This window comes from Merops nubicus, unplaced genomic scaffold, assembly GCF_000691845.1.
Source record: "Merops nubicus isolate BGI_N331 unplaced genomic scaffold, ASM69184v1 scaffold7059, whole genome shotgun sequence".
Taxonomy (NCBI): Eukaryota; Metazoa; Chordata; class Aves; order Coraciiformes; family Meropidae; genus Merops; species Merops nubicus.
The window spans coordinates 1-19,111 of NW_008631579.1; the positions used below are offsets into that span (position 1 = coordinate 1).

General features: G+C 39.5%; 1 protein-coding gene across 1 annotated transcript; it reads right to left on the minus strand.

The window, feature by feature from the left end:
• Window positions 1-545: 545 nt before the first annotated feature.
• Window positions 546-18,890, minus strand: PDCD6IP (programmed cell death 6 interacting protein; the record flags this gene model as incomplete). The annotated part of the gene is made up of 12 exons (XM_008947607.1): window positions 546-794; window positions 1,746-1,915; window positions 3,020-3,131; window positions 3,519-3,696; window positions 4,402-4,525; window positions 5,238-5,460; window positions 6,814-6,930; window positions 9,666-9,766; window positions 12,899-13,052; window positions 13,623-13,750; window positions 17,042-17,111; window positions 18,836-18,890. Coding segments are annotated over 12 exons (1,681 nt in total), but the record flags the coding sequence as incomplete, so codon positions are not given.
• Window positions 18,891-19,111: the final 221 nt, after the last annotated feature.

Below are 19,111 nucleotides of genomic sequence, written 5' to 3' on the forward strand. Positions count from 1 at the left end.
CTTCCCCTTTGCCTGATGTTTCAGGTACCTGTCTCTAGTGTTACTGACAAATTAAGGCTGAATTTACAAATAAACTTGGGGAAATTGTTAAATTCACTGTGATGACCTCTACAAATGCTTTAACTCAAGCCTGCTGATAACAGCAATAAACCAAAATGTACTTCAGAGATCCAAAATGTCTTCTAGTAAAGACAGGTCTCCTGTTATCACTGAAAGAATTTGAGATGGGATGAGGGGAAACACCCAAACAAACCCAGAACTTCTTAACTCTTCCTTCAAGGGCCCATCTGCAGAACTGGGGCAAGAGAGAGTCCAGGAGAATTTACACTAAAGCTTCAGGAGTCTGCTAGAAATTCCTATTTCCTTCCAGTAAACATAAAAAATCCCCTGTATTTTTCAGTGATCCAAGCAGTAAAGGAGCATCAGCAGGTCTATGACAGAGGAACAACCAAAAGGGTAGGAGGAAAGATTTCTAGAGCACTAGATAGGCAGAGGAGTCTTTGCTCCTTAGTTTTAGAGGAAAGAAGACATACGAGGTGTTGTACCTGAATGTTTTTGAGCAGTTCCTCCTGCTTTTTTAGGGACTCCTGCACTTTCTGTGTGTAACTCCCATAGATCCTGTCCAGCTCAGTCACAGAGATGGCCTCCTCGTTTATAGCACCATCCTGCGCCAGTGCCGTCAGGAATTTGCTTGTCATGTCAAAATTCACAGATTTCAGGTCATTTTCCAGCTGTTCTCTCTCCTTCTTCACTTCATCCAGACTGGCTAGCAAAGTTCTTAATACGCTAACAACCTAGGCAATAAAAATTGTCACAAGTTGGCACATTTAGAGGAATTATTGCAGCACTCCTCGCTTCCATCTTGCGCTCCCTGCTGATTCTGGCAACACCACTGCATGAGTGTTTGTTTAAATGGGTTTAAGATGACAAATCAGGACAAAATGCAACAAAACAAAGACATTCAAGCATTTCTCAAGCTATATTTGCTTCAAGATTTGCTTCCACTTATAACACTGAATTACTACAAAGACACTTCATTTTTTTTATTTTTGAACTTATCAGATATCCTCCAGTAGGATATTTCAAAGAGCAGTCAAAAAGACTGACTTCAAACCACTCCTATGAGAAAAATAATCTAACTGCTTATAGGACCCATGACTTCCTTGGAAATTAAGTTGGTCTAATTGCTTACTATTTTAAAACACTGGGCTGTGCCTTTTACATCACTGAATTGCCTTAAGAACCTGAGCTCTACACTCCCTATACCATGGAAACACAGAATCATTTGGAATCATTAAGGTTGGAAAAGACCTCCAAGGCCATCACATCCAACCATCAACCCAACACCACCACAACCACTAAACCATGCCCCAAAGTGCCATGTCTACATGTTTTTTGATCCTCTCCAGGGATGGGGACTCCACCACCTCCCTGGGCGGCCTGGGTCAATGCCTCACCACTTTTAGGGAAGAAATTCTTCCTCACACAAAAACCACTCACTGAGGATTGCTCCTTTTATAGTAGTCAACCAGTTTTGTTGCCTGTGGCAAATGAATTTGTTCACACTAAGCATAACAAAACACACACAAGCAGATTTTAAACAAAAAGACAACTCCTAGATGTGTAATATCCTGTATCAGCAGTGACAAACAAGAGGAGCTAAGGACCAGCTTCCACACTAGTTCATCTAAGTTTGCTTTGTTAGCCAACACCTCTACCCAAACAGACAGATTTCAGTGCCCCACCTCATTCCCCTGGAGTGTTTTTGCCGGGTTGGCAGAAGGGATGGCTGCGTTGAGCTCTGCCTCTGGCTTGCAGAGGAGGGCGATGGTGTCCCGGTGAGCCTGGTAGCGCTCCTTCACCTGCCCGTCCGCCTGCACAGCTTTGCTCATGATGTTTTGGTAATTGGCTCCCTCTGATGGTGGAAGGAAAAAACACCAGTGTCTGCATCATTTCCAAATATTGCATCAGGTCTGGCACCAGAGAAGTTTCTTGTGATTTTAAGCAAAAATCCAGACTTTATGAGTCCATCCTAATTAAGTTATTATGACTTATACATCATAGAACCATTAAGACCTCTAAGATCTTCAAGTCCAACCATCAACCCAACACTGCTATGACCACTACACCATGTCCCCAAAATGCCATGTCTACATGTTTATTGAACCCCTCCAGTGATGGGAACTTCACCACCTCCCTGGGCAGCCTGGGCCAATGCCTCACCACTCTGTCAGGAAAGGAATTCTGCCTAATATCCCACCAAAACCTCCCCTGGCACAACCAAAGCAGAGTTCCTCTCATCCTATCACTGGTTACTGGGGACCAACACCCACCTTGCAGGTATTTGCAGAGAGCCAGGTCTCTCCTCAGCCTCCTTTTCTCCAGACTACACAACCCCAGGTCCCTCGGCCACTCCTCACAAGCCATGTTCCCCAGACCCCTCTCCAGCTTCGTTGCCTTTCTCTGCACCCACTCCAGCCTGATCTCTTTTTTTATACTGCAGGGCTGAAAACTGACCCCAGGACCCAAGCTGTGGCCTCCCCAGTGCTGAGTCCAGGGCACAATCACTTTCCTGCTCCTGCTGGCCACACTAATAGTGATGTAAGGCAAATAAAACTTAAGCTTTTAAGTTATGTTTTAAATAGTGCAAGAACTAGACACCTATATTTAAAAACCCCACCAAATTGAAAATAACATCTTCGTAGGAAATAATAAGATGTTAATGTACAAAGAAAAACACCCTAAAGTATTGACTATGTAACTGCAGGCAGATTCTTATGACAGCAGCCATTTCTCATTCCACACACCTCCCCAAACTTCACAGCTCACGTGTGCTCCCAGGGTGCACAGGCAGCAGCAGATCCTTTGCTATCCCAGCATCTCTCAAATCCCAATAACCAACTGACATTTGTATCTTTAAAGATTATGTCAGAGCACTGGAAGCTACTTCAATTTACATGACAAGAACTGATATTTTTAGAGCATCCCCAGAATGCAGAGCATGAAATGTGAACTTTACCTGCCCTTAAAGGCTTGTAGAGGTCATTGGATGGTGTTCTCTGCCAGCGTTCTTTGAATTTTGATCGCAGGTCATTGTCTGTAGCTTCTTCTTCATCTAATAATCTTAGTGACTACAAGGGGAAAATGTTATCAGCATTATAAACCATTCTAAAAAATTTAACAGTTACAACATACACAGCCAGCATAGAAAATAAAGAAAACTTACACAACTTATAAATTTAATTTAGCAAATAAAACAGGTACTAAAGGCACAGATCACCCAAATTTCTTTGAATGTTTTTCCCCACCCCTAACAAATTTTAAACCGAAACACTTGTAAAGGAACATCCCAAGGCAACAAGCCCCTTTTTCCTATGCACTGAACAATTAAATGACATTTTTCAAGTGCTATTAAATTTACAAGCATTTTGGATAATCGGCCACTTTTGCCATTTAAAGAGAAAAAAAATCAGTGGTTGCTTTTAGGAAGTTTTAGTGTTAACAGTTGCTGAGCTTACTTCATCTAAAATTTCTTTGTTCCTTTGTAGCAGTTCAGGCAGATCTTTGATCAGCTGATCAACAGTCTGAATTCCTCCCTGTTCAATCACAGACTTCGACTTGTTCAGAATAGACTGAGGAACAGTATCCCCAGACACATCCTCGATAGCAGCAGGGAGATTGAGGGAAGCCAACACACTGGAAGAGTCAACACGTTAAAAATGTTAACTTGGTTGCAGGATTAGATGGTTTTATCCTGTAAATAACAGTGCTACCCAAACAGTTACACAGTCAATTGTAATGCAAATGGAGTTTAATGTACTCCTGGACAGAAATTTCACACTGAAAACTCTCCCCTTATTTCTAGTGCATACCTCACCAAAAATAAATTTCAAAGCTCTTAAAAGGTTAACAAATCCCAGCTTTTAGCACTTAAAAAATACAGGAAACATTTTCAGTAGCAACTATCTGGTAGATAAAAATTGCCTTGAGTTACATTCCTATCTTTCAGCCTGATACTTTTTTCATTACTACTTATTTTCAAGAACAGAATTTGAGGGGAAAATATTACACATTGAGTCACTGGAACAATCAAGCTGACCACTGAAATGTGGAAATCCTTCTAGATGAATGGAACATTTTGGGAGCAAGTGTCAGACTCGTAAAAAAATTAAGATAGGTGAAAGAATATTAAGTACTATTTATTCTTAATATTCTTTCAGTCTTCACAGTTGCAGACAAGCAGTTGTAAATACCCCTCCTATGGGTTAAGTTAGCAGCCTGCATAGAGCAACTAAAAAACCCCTCAGCTGTGTCTGGCTGTCTGCAGGCTGTGAGGCAACCAGTGCTTCTAGGCTGTTCCATAACTCCTCTTGCTAAAATGGAAGAAGGAGCCTTACTCACCCATTTGCCAGATTTGTGGCTTCTCTCATCTGGGCTATTGACCTGTTGACCAGCTCTGCCTTCCTCTGGTTACAAAGGCTCACAGACTGCTGAACTTGCAGTGGAACCATCTTCTCAAACAAGTCTGCAATTAAAACAGTATCAATTACCCCAGCTATGCTAGGAATCTAAAGGACACAAACATCTCCACAGCTCTGTCATACAGGTTGTGCTACAAAGACTGATCTAAACAGTTTAAGATGCTCTCCTCCTCTCCCTAAGAGGCCTTAAAACCAAAAGCTATTTCTACAGGTCTTTAGATAATTTCAGTTTATAAAACTGAAATTTAGAAATAATTTAAAGGTACTATATTTGAAACAATTGTAGGTATATGAATCAGATTTTCCTTAAGGCTTAATTAACAATTGTGCTTTTTTAAAAGAAAAGTGAGAAAGGGGAGAGAATAATTTTTCAGCACTCCCTTGTACAGGCAACAAACTGAAATTTTTCAGCTTTATGGAAGGCCAGCAAGTAGATTAGCTAAGGTTCTACAATTACTTCTCCCTCACATTCGTGTTCCTTCTGAAATTACAAATGTTGGATTAATATAGAAAATACAGCTCCTGAGAAAATCTTTGAGTAAAGCATGTGGCAGATACTGATTTTTCAACCTCTGGTTTATTCTTCCAGTACTTTTAATCATCAAGTAGTACAACCAGCTGGAAAAGACAAATGGCACTTCCAAGAACACTTCATCCTACTCATAAGTAAAGGTTTCCTTTTTTCCTGGTACACATGAACTTGGGTGGCCAGGTGTTTCCCAAGGTTGTCCTGTGCGACCCACACAGGCCCCTTACCAGTGAATTTCTGACTGAGGGGGACAGCAACTGGAGTAGCCTTCACCAGACTGGCTTTTCCAATGGCCTCCAGATCTTTCAGGTCAGGGACCCTGTCGTGGTAGATGAAGTCATTGTCTTTTTTGGCAGCTGTAAGTGCACGGTTGATTTTGTCAGCCAGGTCCTTAACGTTTATGTATTCATCGTACCGGGACGCCACCGTCTTCACCAAGTCTGCTGCATGCTAAAAAAAACAGTTTTAATTACAATAACAGCTTATCTTTGAGCTTCTCAGTTAGCCAACTAACTACTGCCAATGCACACAATCAATATTATTTCATTACGAAAATACTCTCCCCTCATAGGTATCAAAAAGGAAAAAAAAAAAAAGGGATTTTACTCAAAATAGTTCAGGGGGGAGTGAGCAGCTTCATATCTAGCAAAAGCTTCACTATGACACCCCAAAATCCAAAATGTTTTAATGAAAAAAAAACCATTAAACAGGATGCCAAACCTCTAATCTAGATGAATTACAGAAGCAGTATTTTAGTAACTATGGAAAAGAGGATTTAAGTCTCCTCTTCCTAAATGTATCAAAGAGATGAGACAGGATTATAACTTCTATGTGCTGTTCATGAAGCAGTGCTAAAATAATTATGGAGTATCTCTCTCAGGCTTCACTAAAAAAACCAAAACCACAACAACAAAAAAAACACACCAGAACTTAAAACTACTCAGCATGAAAACCTCTTTTCTGGTGGAGTCCTAGAAAAGGAGATTGGCTGGGCAGGTTTGAAACTCAATGAATAAAAACCAGGCACACCTTCACTTATCACCTAGTAATTTAGCCATAATATAACAGCTTGCTATTTGTACAGGCACCTTATTGTCACACAAGCATACAGAAGAAGTTTCAAGCTCTATCCTACTCCAAGTCAATAAAATGCATTATGATAACCTTCAGAACATCAGCCTGATAGTTTTATCTAAGTCTCTCAACACTGCTGAGTATCAATAAACAGGATCCATGTGCATATCTACCAAGTCTGTCAAAGTGGCACCTATTTTATTCCCAATACTGTAAGAAAGCAGTCATTTTTAGCCATTTTTTCCCTACCTTACTAAAATGATGAGAAGACATTACTCATAACATCTAAATCCAGGTCCCTCTAGAAACCACAGAGGAGCAAGAAAATTATAAAGACTAAAAACACAACTGTTTGTAAAATTGTCAGTAATAACCCAGTTCTAAATCAGGATTGCAACAAAGGGGTTTGGTATAAGCCAGGTAGAATTGATGTTTTGGGGCTCTTTTCAATAAATTATCCTAAGTAATTAGCTGATCTGTAACATTAGCTATAGAGAGTTGAGAAGTCTAAGCAAACAAGAAAATAGAAACTGTAACAAGAGGTATTGAACTGCCAAAAAATCATTAAAATTCACTTTTATGAAGGTTTTGCAGCTTCTAACAACTTGATTCCTACGATAAACACGCTCTGTAATTGTTTGAGTTATTTCTATTTTATAACTCTGAACTAGCTTTTCAGGATTTAGTTTTCCCCTCTTTTTCAGAGAAGAAAGAAAACAAGTTACCCACCTGCAACCTCCCAATTTCTTCACCAAATTTCTTCTGCTGTTTTGCCAGGATAGATTGGTGATACTCTGCATTGGCCTGCATAATGCAGTGCTTTGCAGCCAGGACTGGAAACACCTCCTGGAAATAAAAATACTGACCAGGGGAAAGTCCAACCACATTAACCACCACAGACAACATGGGATGCAGGAAGAAAAAGGAAGAAGAAAAGGAAATTAGAATCACCCAATTAATGGTTTAGATAGGTTAAAACATTAGAGGTAAATGTCAGAGACCACGTGACTTGGCATGGATTGAATCCAGTCTCTCTTTTTTTGATATGTTGTTCCAAAACACTTAGCATCCATTATTTTACATTAGCTACAATTTAAATTCAAGCCATGAAGTCGCAACATTTACTTCAGAGATTAGTAAATACATGCAAGTGTTAGAAAGGATAGTTGCAGGAATACACCCAAATGTCCCCAAGACAAAGCCAAGACACAGTATTCCTAAAAGAAGGGGAAGGGAGGAAGACAAGCCCTTATCTCATTATTATTTTTCATTTAACAAAGCAATTACACTTACACCCACACTGGGCCTATCACTAAAGTAACTCTAAAATAATGCAAGCAAAGCACAAATAAAGAAGACCATAACTATAGACATGGAAAGCAATTTAAAAGATTCAAAAGTCAGTTTTAGACTTTGACATAAAAGCACTTATCTTTGCAGGAATACCAACCCAGACATGAAGAAAACATTATGCTGCAGCCCACAGTACAGGCATGGTCTTTGATCAAGGATTTGGCCTTACTATTTCTTAAATCAAGGAGCACTGGAAAATCAGAGTGATGTTTTAAAGACCTTGGCATAGAAAGACCTGCTTCTTCCAATTTGTGCCAACTTGCTGCCTCCACGGGGATGAAATACTTTAAAAAAGAAGGTAAATTTGGGAAAAAAAAGACTTGTCTGGAAGGCCTTGCAACTGGAGTCTACTGCATCAAGGCAATCTCTATTTAACACTCCTAAACATTCAGCTGTTCTCAGAGCTGGTGTCAGTTCCTAGAACCAGTATGGACTGTGCAGCTGGAACAGGGAGCAGATCTGTGGCTTAGGAAGGTCCACAAAGCAAGGGCTGTATTACATTCCACCACCTCTCACAAATCAAACATAACACCTAGAGGAGAATTTGGCCCCATCTGTAAAATGCCACTGAAAGCACAAGAGAAAATACACCCACACATAAAACAATCTACCCCAAGCAAAATATCAATTTCACTTTAAACAACACATTTTCCAGAAATATATCTAAAACCACTGCCTGGCCTACAAAGACATTTGTACAAATTCTTGCTTAAGAACAAAAATGCACACTACTGCTTTAGCAGAGTAGCTCTTACCCATACAGTTCCTATCACTATTAAAATCTACTCTGCATTAGAAAGCAGAAGGAAGAACACCTGATTTCCCTCCCCCTCCAAAGAAAAATTCTGTAACTGTTTTTCCCCAGAGGGAATAAAAGTGCCTTCAGCAAATACTTGGACCATTATTTGACTAAGATAATTTGCTTATTAAGTTATAGGACCATACATTAAGCATTTCCATGCACTAAAAATATTTTTAATAAGTTCTCTAGTATACTGTCAGCATATCTAGTGTATTTCATGTTTGGTTTGGAACAAGACAGATCACTGCTAGTTTGAATAGTTGGTTTAGAGTTTTAAAGCTATTAACAAATTAAAAGTAACTGCAAATTAGCCACAAGGGACACCTCCTGTGGACAGTCTTCCACAGTGCTTGCTTTATGAATATTTCCTTCTTAGCTAGGTATAAATTTCATAAGACCAACAACATCAAAAATAAATGTTATTCAACTGGAATCAGAAAATCATTCAGGTTGGAAATGACCTCTAAGATCTTCAACTCCAACCATCAGCCCAACACTCCCACTATCACTAAACAATGTCCCCAGGTGCCAGGTCTACACATTTTTTGAGCCCTCCAAGGATGGGGACTCCACCACCTCCCTGGGCAGCCTGGGCCAATGCCTCAGCACTCTGTCAGGAAAGAAATTCTTCCTAATACCCCATCAAAATCTTCCCTGGCTCAACTTCAGCCCATTTCCTGCCATCCTGTTGCTTGTTAATTGGGAGAAGAGACCAACACCCACCTCACTCCAACCTCCTGTCAGTGAGAAGGTCTCCCCTCAGCCTTCAACATTTGTAACACTGTACAAAAGCTTTCTACCTTTTCTGTGGCTTCAACAGAACTGATACATTTGATACTCTCAAAACCTGCTCAGTTTTAAAAGTACTTGTTAAACAGTATATACTCCAAAGCCATGACAAAAGATCCTCCTGCATCTTCCAAAGCCAACAGGAGTCTCATGAATAGTCAAGACTAAACTTCAGATAATTTACAATTATCAAGGTGGGGTTGGGGTGGAGGAGGAGAAGGCAGGCAGGACAGAGGACACTCTCCATCTACACCCACGTGAGCAGTACCACTGTAGTCATGCTGTCACCATGAGAGCAAAGTTCACATGAAGACACTGAGACTAGAAACCAGTTAAGCCCCATTAGAAAGTGTTAGTTTGAAAATCAGATTTACTAAGGCATTAAGAAGGCATCCCTAAATACTGACATAAACATTGGAAATTCACTTGAACTGTGTTGAGTAAATGCACTTCATACAAGATTTTACTTAGTTAAAACCCACTGTTTTGCTTTGCAAGTTACAGGTGTATCTCCCTTCAATCTAGCAGTATGTCAGCTTGTCTTGAGAATACAATAAGTGTATTCCAAGTACTTTGTAAAAAATAAGTTATTGACTGTAACAGCAGACCCCAGATTATTTCTGTGAGAGTTACTAACCTTGGGCAGAGTGTCTTTATACTGACACTGTTTGTAAGCATCACCATAGTAATCTGCAGCTTGGTTAGCTAGTTTAGCTATGATACCATCTTTCATTTTATCTGAAGGGAGGAGAGAAAACAAAGAACAGTGATAATTAGCATCAGTTTTCACAAGTGAACAGGTAAACTGCTTCACCTTCCAACAGCAACAACTGCATTCCAAGGGTCTAGGCTTTACACTGCAGCTCAGAGGTGGGGTCCATTCTTCTCTCTTGACATCCAGCACCAGTTTGCAGATTTTCTGCTTCAGTCGTGATGCTGAAGGTTCAGTCAGTTGTACAAGAAATCTTGTGGCAGCTGCTGGCATTTATACAGGGTGAAGAGCAATGCTTTCCCTTGGACCAACAGCAAGCTGCCAATAAAAGCCAGTCCCACTCCAACTCTGGCAGCTTGCTCCCAGCCCTTCCCTTGCACCAGCACACGTGTTTGGGCAGCCATAGGCAAAGAATTTAGTTAGCAGAAAACAGTTACTTTCCAGCAGGATCTGTTCTCTAGGCCAACTCCATGTCAGGACTCTGAAAAATCTGCAGAAGTACCAAAGAAAAGAAGGGACTGGTCCCTCCCACAGCAGTTCACACCCTGTTAGCTTACAGTGAGTACAGAAGCATCATTCCTAGACATAACTACCAACACTCCTCCAAGTGGTAGCCACTGCTTCAGATCAGAGCCCCATGGGGCTAGCAGCAGCCACATGCCCTGCCTCATGTCCTTATCCTGTTCCTGAAGCCAGAACTGCTCTAATTTGGAACATGCTGCATTTACCTTGGTCTCCTTTTATAATCATCTCTGCCCTGAACCAGCAACTCATCCCTCCAAGAGAAGGAAAGCAATCAATCCAAATATTGAAACTCTGAACAGCTGCCCTTACAAGCAGAAATCCTGATTCAGGTGGTTTTTACCTACTGACAGACTGATAAGCACACGTGGGGCAGATGAGGAAGTCCACAGAATAAGCTTAATAGCCAAAATTAAATCAAAAGAATTCCTGAGCTGTCTGCTCATTCCAGTGTATTCACACATCTATCTACACACTTCAGGCATGAACTAGGATGATATTTACCTTCTATAAGCATTTAAGGTATGCCAGAAAGACCTTTTCACTGTGCAACAGAATTTAGATGACAAAGAGAAAGGAGCTCATGAGATCTAGCAACTTAATTCCCTGCTAAAATGTTTCTGCCCAGTGCACCAAATCTTTAATAAAACCAAAATAAAATCTACATAGACTGCTCTTCTCACCCCACCTAGTGGTAGTTGCATCTTCCTTCACAGAGTTTGAGCTCTAAGAAAAGAAGAAAAAAAAGTGTTGGCATATTAGCTACATTCCCTTTAACAAAGGACATGTCAGAGGAGACATTTCTCCATGCAAGCTGCTTGGAATAAATTTCACCATCAGAAGCCTCAGTTTTCACTTTTATCTAAAACACTGCAGCTAACATTCATGTCTTCAGATGGAATAGTGAACACAAGCAGACTTCAAAACATTAAGAAAAGGGCCAGAAATTAAAAAAAAAAATCTGTAGTTATGCACTGGAGTTGGATTTGGCAGAGCAGTTTGGGTTTTGCCAAACACTTCCACTTTCTTTCAACTTGTTAATAAACTCAGTTCTATCAGAAATAACATGATTAGCTGGTAAAGCTGCTAAATGGGCTGTCTCACATGAGAGAAAAAACAGAATATTGCAAGTAAGACAAACAGTCAATGAAGCAGAAGCTAAATTTAAGTTTTGAGACTAAACTTTGAAGCATTCCCACTTGAAAAGTAACTTTCTCAAATTAACCATTTTGTCCAATGTGATTCTTCAGAATCCCTGGCAGGAAAGGAACCTCCACAGCTTCCAGAGTCAAATGATTGTTACCCTGCCTGTCATTCTAACCCTGGCAGACTTGTGGTCTGGGGAGTAGCCACAAACATCTTCCCTTCAGTGGGCACATGGAGGGTTATGGATCAGTTCTGCTTGAGCTTTTTCACACTTGGAATAAGAAGAAATCAAGAAGGTGACAGAAAGATTTATTTCCCCCACAAAATGAGCTAAGCATCTGCTTTTGCTCTGAAAAAAAAGTTTCAGGCATATTTGATACAGATTTCTTCCAAAGCAATGCCCAAACAGCCAGAGACTGAAATACTGCTACCAGCATGATAAAGAACATCAACATGATTCATCAGCTGGCTGAAGGACAGCAGCTTCTCACTGAGATCCTCCTAAAGGTAGCAAGGCTACAAGAATTTTCAGGAATCTTCCCTGTGAAGAGAAGAAACAGCCCAGTTAAGATAACCTCATCTTCCAACGTTTTATGCCAAACATGGGGAGAGAGCAGAGTTGGTGGGTGTGACCTCTATGTCCTTAATTTGACTTTTAGATACCTGTGATCTCTAGATACAAAATTTCTTGTAAATACAGAGAGAAAAGCAGAAGAGAAAAGAGTAAGAGCATCCTGTGCCAAGAAGTACTGTCCCACAGGGAAGTTCTTTGAAGCATACATTCTTTAATAGTTGTATTAAACTAAGAAGTCTCTGAATCAGCATTACACACTCAGCCTTTATTATCAAGGGATGTAATTCTTGGTTTTACCTGCACCATTTCACTTTCCAAGATAAACGGGGCATTCTCCAAGTTCAACAAAAAACACCTCTGAACAATTTTCCTTTGTCTCCTACCCCAGCCATATCTTTCTGAAATCTCATTAAGTCCTTCTCCAGAAAGAGGAGGAAGGGAGTAGTGGTAAAACCCTTATGCACCATTTCTAGTTCTCTCAGTTCTGTTAGAGAAAGGGAAAAATTTAACCAACAAAATCCTCTGTGAAGACAAAGACTAATGGTTTTGGACATAAAAAGAAAGGACAGGCAAATGGACAACTCCACTGTCACATGAACAGTAAAAAATTCTTAAGCAGCATCTGTAGTTTGACCATTGTCACATGAACATTCTTAATGAAAATTCTTAAGCAGCATCTGTAGTTTGTGTTTTATGACCTGCAAAGGGTGAGGGAATCACTAAAGGCAAAAATAAAAACTCCTCAAAGGCCCTTTACAAGCTCTCAAGTTTCTGTGGGAGCTGTAATGAGCCGAGGGAGTCACTAAAGGCAAAAATAAAAACTTCTCAAAGGCCCTTTACAAGCTCTTAACTTAATCAAGTTTCTGTGGGAGCTGTAATGAGCATGTAAATACACAAGATATATATTAAGAAATACCTCTTGTAGCTTTCAAAAAAAAGACTTCTTGGGCTTGAGCCAACATAATAAGACTGAGAGTTCCAGCTGTATCTGGAGAGATGTCCACTGTGGGCTCTCGATTCAAGGCTGACAGGACAGTGTCTTTAATGTGTTGGAAAGCACCACTTGCAAACTACAAAAAAAAAACATACACCAAAATACATCAACATTCATGTTTCCAAGCAGATTTATCTTATAAATACATAAACCAACTTAAAAGAAATGCTTTTTTGGATATATGGCCTCCTATTTATTTAGCCACTGAGAACAAGCCCTTGTGACTTCTTGTTCTTGAAGCCACTTCAATATTTATCAAGACAGACTACAAGTAAAGGCACACTGGCTACTCTTAATGGCATAAGAACATGGAAATTGTAATGCAATCCACAAAGAATAAAGATTATTACTATATAACTCATTAAAACTAATATTTATATTAACTAGAACTGTTACATCTTAAGCTGAGGGTTATTACTTACCAACACTTTAAGGGGTATGGAGAAATGTATAGAATTAAATCCTGCAAAACTGGTAAATAAATACATGCCAAGATACTTGCCAATCCACCTTTGCAATTAAGGAGGAAAACATGTAAATAATGTTGTGTATGTTTAAGATATAGCTTTAAAATTGAAAGATACTTCTTTGCTACTCTGAAATGAATAATTCTGACTTGCTGAGGATGAGCAGGGAGCTTCTGTACCTGGTAGTGCTTGGCTGCAGCTTTTAGTCCTTCATCGTTGTCTAGGTTCTGTTCTGCTGCAATCTGGCTTGCCAATGCTCCACAGTTGAACAAAACACAGGTCTTCTCATAGCCCAAACTTGCCAGAGCTGCAGTCAAGACAAGCAGTTAGTTAACCATATTGTTAATTAAATAAACTTCAGTACTCTAGCATCCTACAGATGAGGCCAACATTCCTAATATCTGTACTTAAATATGTCAACAGCTTCAAGCAAAAATAAAAAAAAAAAAAATACATCCTACAGATGAGGCCAACGTTCCTAATATCTGTACTTAAATATATCAACAGCTTCAAGCAAAAATAAAACAAATAAAAAAACCCCCCAGCTTTGAAGTTGAAGGCATCTTGATTCAGAAGGCCTTGCCAGAGCTGCAGTCAAGACAAGCAGTTAGTTAACCATATTGTTAATTAAATAAACTTCAGTACTCTAGCATCCTACAGATGAGGCCAACATTCCTAATATCTGTACTTAAATATGTCAACAGCTTCAAGCAAAAATAAAAAAAAAAAAAATAAATCACCCAGCTTTAAAGTTGAAGGCATCTTGATTCAGAAGGCTTTGCATAATCTAGTTGAGTATTTGCACAAAATATTTCCACATGGGGAACTATAGAGTGGGGTATAAAGCATTTTAAGTGGTAATGTGAAAATCTGTACAGTTCACAAAATAACTTGGAAGTCCTTCCAACAAGACTGCAGCTTTTAGGCTCCTCAAGATACAGAAACTCATTCACACTGCTGAAGGATCATCTGAAATATGAACTTCCATGTACTAATCACTTGGCAGTAACTGCCCAATTACATGCTCTTACTGTATCTTGGATGCAAGATGAACTTCATTGATTAACTGATAACTCACTGAGATGAACTTATTTACCCTCACTGAGGCCAAGGATTTTTACAGGCTCTGTCTCACTAGCTATTGGATTTCAGGGTACTTCTCACCTCTCAAATCTCTTGTCTCCCACTGCAAAAGCTGACAAATGGACAGATTATACTTGTACTGGAACAGCAAATTATTTACTTAATTAGAACTCCTGCTCACAAGACAGTAGTGTGGGCTGTCCAGCTTCAACTCCTGTAGTACTTCCCAGCCCCAGAGGATGGAGCCCACAGGTCTACAACCAGTAACACCTCAAGAGGAACCATGTTGAACCTATTAATGGCTTTCAAAGGGTTACTGGCCACATGCCAGCACTGGAAGAATCTAAACACTGCAGATAATCGTTTCCTACTACTGTTACAAAGGGCCTGCACACACCTTTTGGGGAATACAGAAAAGCCAGCTGGAGAAGTTTCAGAAGCTACTGAAGAGGTACTTTTTTTAGATTTCAGTTCTATAGCTACATATTTATCTAACCTATCTCTGAAGTTTGTTTCTAGGGCAGTGCTCCCTGAGCTGCACTGAATTTTCAGAGAAGCAGCCCTAAATCTGACATGCCATTTTTCCCCATTTTGTTCCCCTAAGTGGAGTAGCACAGTCAATATTTCCTCACTAAACATTTATATCTAGATAGTCTCTCTTCTGTAGTTTGTCCACAACTTCTCTAAAAGGATCTTGTCCAACTTATTATTCAAGTGACTGAAACAAACACAAGAAAGTAAAGTGGCTCTGAAGTGCCAAATGACTTCCTATGCAAAATTCCAGTATATTCTGGGCTGCACCTCCAGAGTGATGTGCTTCAGTGGGAACAGCTGTTTGGCAATATAGATTTTCCTCAGACTCATCAGTTTGTATTTCTACCTATTAACTTCAGCCAACATACTTCAGATGACATGCCAGGCTGTGAAACATGTCACTCTTCAAGCAGCCACAGTATCAGCTACCCCTGTGATACAGATTTGGGAGAGGAGGGAAGAGGGGAAAGAAAGAGTTTGTCCCCCCAAAGCCAGAGCTCCTGAGTCACACGCCTGCATCTTGGCCCCATGGAAGTCAAAAGGAGTTTTACAAGGAACTGCCATTTGGAGACAGGATTGCCTCCTCTCAGAACTCACAAACTTCCCTCTCTCAGTGACAGAAAACTTTGCTTTACACCAAGAGAGCCCACAGCTAATTCTGGTGTGTGACAGATACACACACAGTAGTTCATCTGGAGAGCAGCCTCTGGGTAATTTTTGACAGAGCACTGCAGGACATACACTAAAAGATGCCTTTGTGGTCATTGCTTTCTGCCAAGATCTGCTTCAAAAGTTCCAAAATAAAATGTGCCCCTTGCTTGTTAACTGAGCATTACTTACTGCTCAGTAAAGAATTTCTTTGATATTTCACATGGGCTGTTGCATAAATCTCTGGCCATCTGCCTCAGATTATTTAGACTGGAATATAATTAACCTACAGACAAGCAACCTTTCTCAGGCTGCTGTAATGTGACATGGACTCAGATTCTCAGGGGAATCACCAACATTACAATTGCTGCTTCTTGTTCCTCACAATTATTAAAAATCTCTGGCAATTCACAGACTACGTTTAAGTCACTTAATTATTCTGAATTTGACTATGAAACCTGTTCAGTGATGGAATGCTAGTCCCAAACAAGAGAACCAACAAAATTCTGAAGAAAAAAAAACCCACAGCACCTTCAGGAAGGTCTCTGATTATGCAGAAGGATTTCATAGAACAGTTAGAAAGTAAAGCATGGAAAGGTGTGTACCACCTGCTTGCACACTGGAACACTGTGTTGTTACACATGCACTTCACACAACTGCAGCAGGAGTGTTCAGAACACTGAAAAAAGCAACAGCTTTCCACACTCACTAACAGGGAACTACATGAAGCTTGATCAGCTGAGAAGACAGTAAGTGCTCCAACATTTTTTCAGGCTTTGTCTGGCACTTCAAAGTTCCAATGATCATCTTGCAGTGCTACTCATGATGAACTCTTCGGTATAAAAAGAAACTCTACAAAATGATGACACATGTCCTAACAGCTCCTCACTTCACTCCAAAGGATTTAGTCTTCGTGTCTTTATTGGCTGATGTTCCAAATCCAGTGAATGATCCTGAACTTGTAGTGAAGAATTTTCCCTCTATGTTTAAAACAGATCATAGACTCTAACTCCTTACCATTAATACTTTTGTTTAGGTATTCAAATGTGAATGCAAATCACTTAAAACTAAGTAACAGGAGAGTTATTTCACCCATTCACATCTATTTATGCCTCTGAAAAACTAATATTAAACCTCAATTTCACAGAAATTCTTCAGTAATGAATAAATGAGCAGCATGAAGCACTGAAGTGATTTACCTGTCACCAACAGAGTTGAACTCATTTGAAAGCTGTGTGGAGAATACCAAAAAGACTATTGACAATAGAGCTACATGAGAAGACTCTCAAAATTTATCATCATAAATGTTTGCACATTCAACACATGCACATACCTAATTTGGCAGATCCTCCAAAAAGTGATCCCTTATCAAAAGCATCTTTCCATGTAAATGTTACGCAGATCTGAAAGTTGTGAGAAAAAGATCTTTATCTCTGAAACTCAATATCAAATCTTCAGAAAACATCTCAAAATCACAGATACATTCTCTTATATTCTAATTATGTAAAACATGTAATTCACTTGTAATACTAAAACATTCTGGGAGTTTCAGGAAAACTTTATTGAAAGCAGCATTTTTAAAAAATGAGTTTATTGTATCTTTTTTCCTCCCTGTCAGTTTGCTCAATGCATTTTAAGCTAATGAGAAATTCTCAAAATCACCTTTTAGCTCTGCTTGTATTCTGAGTGACTGATAAATTTATTTCCAAACCAAGACATTCCTCTCCCAAAAAGTCTGATAGTCTCATATAGGCACAGTTCAAGAAAATCACTCAGCCAGCCAGCACCACTGTTCCAAGCTATGAATATCCTTGGAACTGTTTTTTAATACCAAAACTCACTTGTTTTTATGAGTGAATTCAAGAGTGGCATTATCAGAAAATGCACTCAGGAAAAAATGCAGCTAAATCAGCATGTTTTATATTCCACTTCCAATATCTATTTCACAGATGATACAAATACGTTCTTCACAATCTGCTTTCAAGTTCCACAATTTGATCCCTTATTCAGTTGATCAAAACAGTTGTCAGCAACTGGTGTCAAATCAGAAAAACACCAAACTCCTATTTTTCAAGTGGTTGGGAAGAAAAATTCCAGAAAGAGCACAGTAATGTCTGATGTGTCTTCCTCTAGCAGCAGTGCTAGTCCAGGAAGTTCTGGTCCCCAGCTGCTCACTGCTGCTTCCACTATTTCCCTTAGATGGAACACTTCACAGAGCTACAGAACCTGTCCTTAGTTTTCCATTTTCCATGCCTTGAAGTCTGCAGATCACCATGTCAAAATATTTGCACACTGAGACCCAAAGTGCAGTTCTTGGCTACAAGGGAATGCAGCTATGTGCTAAACTCAGATCAGTTTTGAACTGCATTAAAATTCTTCCCTTAGTTGTAACTTGGAAGTCTGAAAACAACTTTTTCTTTTAATCAACATATTACCATTGAAGAATGATTTGATCAGGAAAGAAATGTAAATTCTTGTCATTCAAAAAAACACTATTTGTTTTCCACCACAAAAAGGAGGCTGAAGATCTATTCCAGTCTCTACCTGAAGAAGACTTCAATAGACAGGAATGAAGCTGAATTTCTCCTTAGATAAAGGATTCTAAAGAAATATGGTGAAAATAATTTAATTTTGATACAATGTTTATTGAATCATTTTTAGATGCAGAGGCAGGAATCTTAAGTGGCTTATTCTGTTAGCTGTGAATGAAACATCTATTGTAGCTCAAAAAGCAAAGCTCATACATGTTCTACCCATTACTAAATGTTTTCCCACAGAAATTCCATTTTAAAAAGCCCTTAGAACATAGTATGAAGTAAACTGCTTGGAAAAAGGAGAGCTGGAGAGGAATCAGCACAACACAACTCATTCTGACCTAGACCACAGCAACCACTAGCTGAAGCCAAAACATTTCCACGTCTGTAAAACTAAGTTAGAGCCACTAAAGGTGAAGTTTCAGTCTAGACTATACTTGAGCACTGACTAGAAAATAAACAAAGATGAGGAAAATAAGGCTCAGAAACATCAAATGTGTTGCCCAAGAGAAGTCCTGCACAAAGGATGAGGCACAGGCTTGGAAGGCACACACTGTAGGTGCCACAATGCTGTTGCACGTTTAAAGTCTTACCTGATTCTCAGAGAATGGAAACTTTGGTTCAATGGCACACAGCTGATCATAGTATCTACACACCAAAAAAAAAAAGAAATACTATTAGATAAAATCAGATTAAGAGTTGTTTGTTACACTGGCATGTAAGGAAATTGGTGAAAAAAACCCCACGCAAGTAAGTTGTGAAGATTTTTAGTAACTACAGAGGATTTCTAGGACAGAAGCTCCTGTTGTGTGATGTTGGCCTCATACACCTACTTCATGTGATCAATAGTGATTAATATTTAATACCAC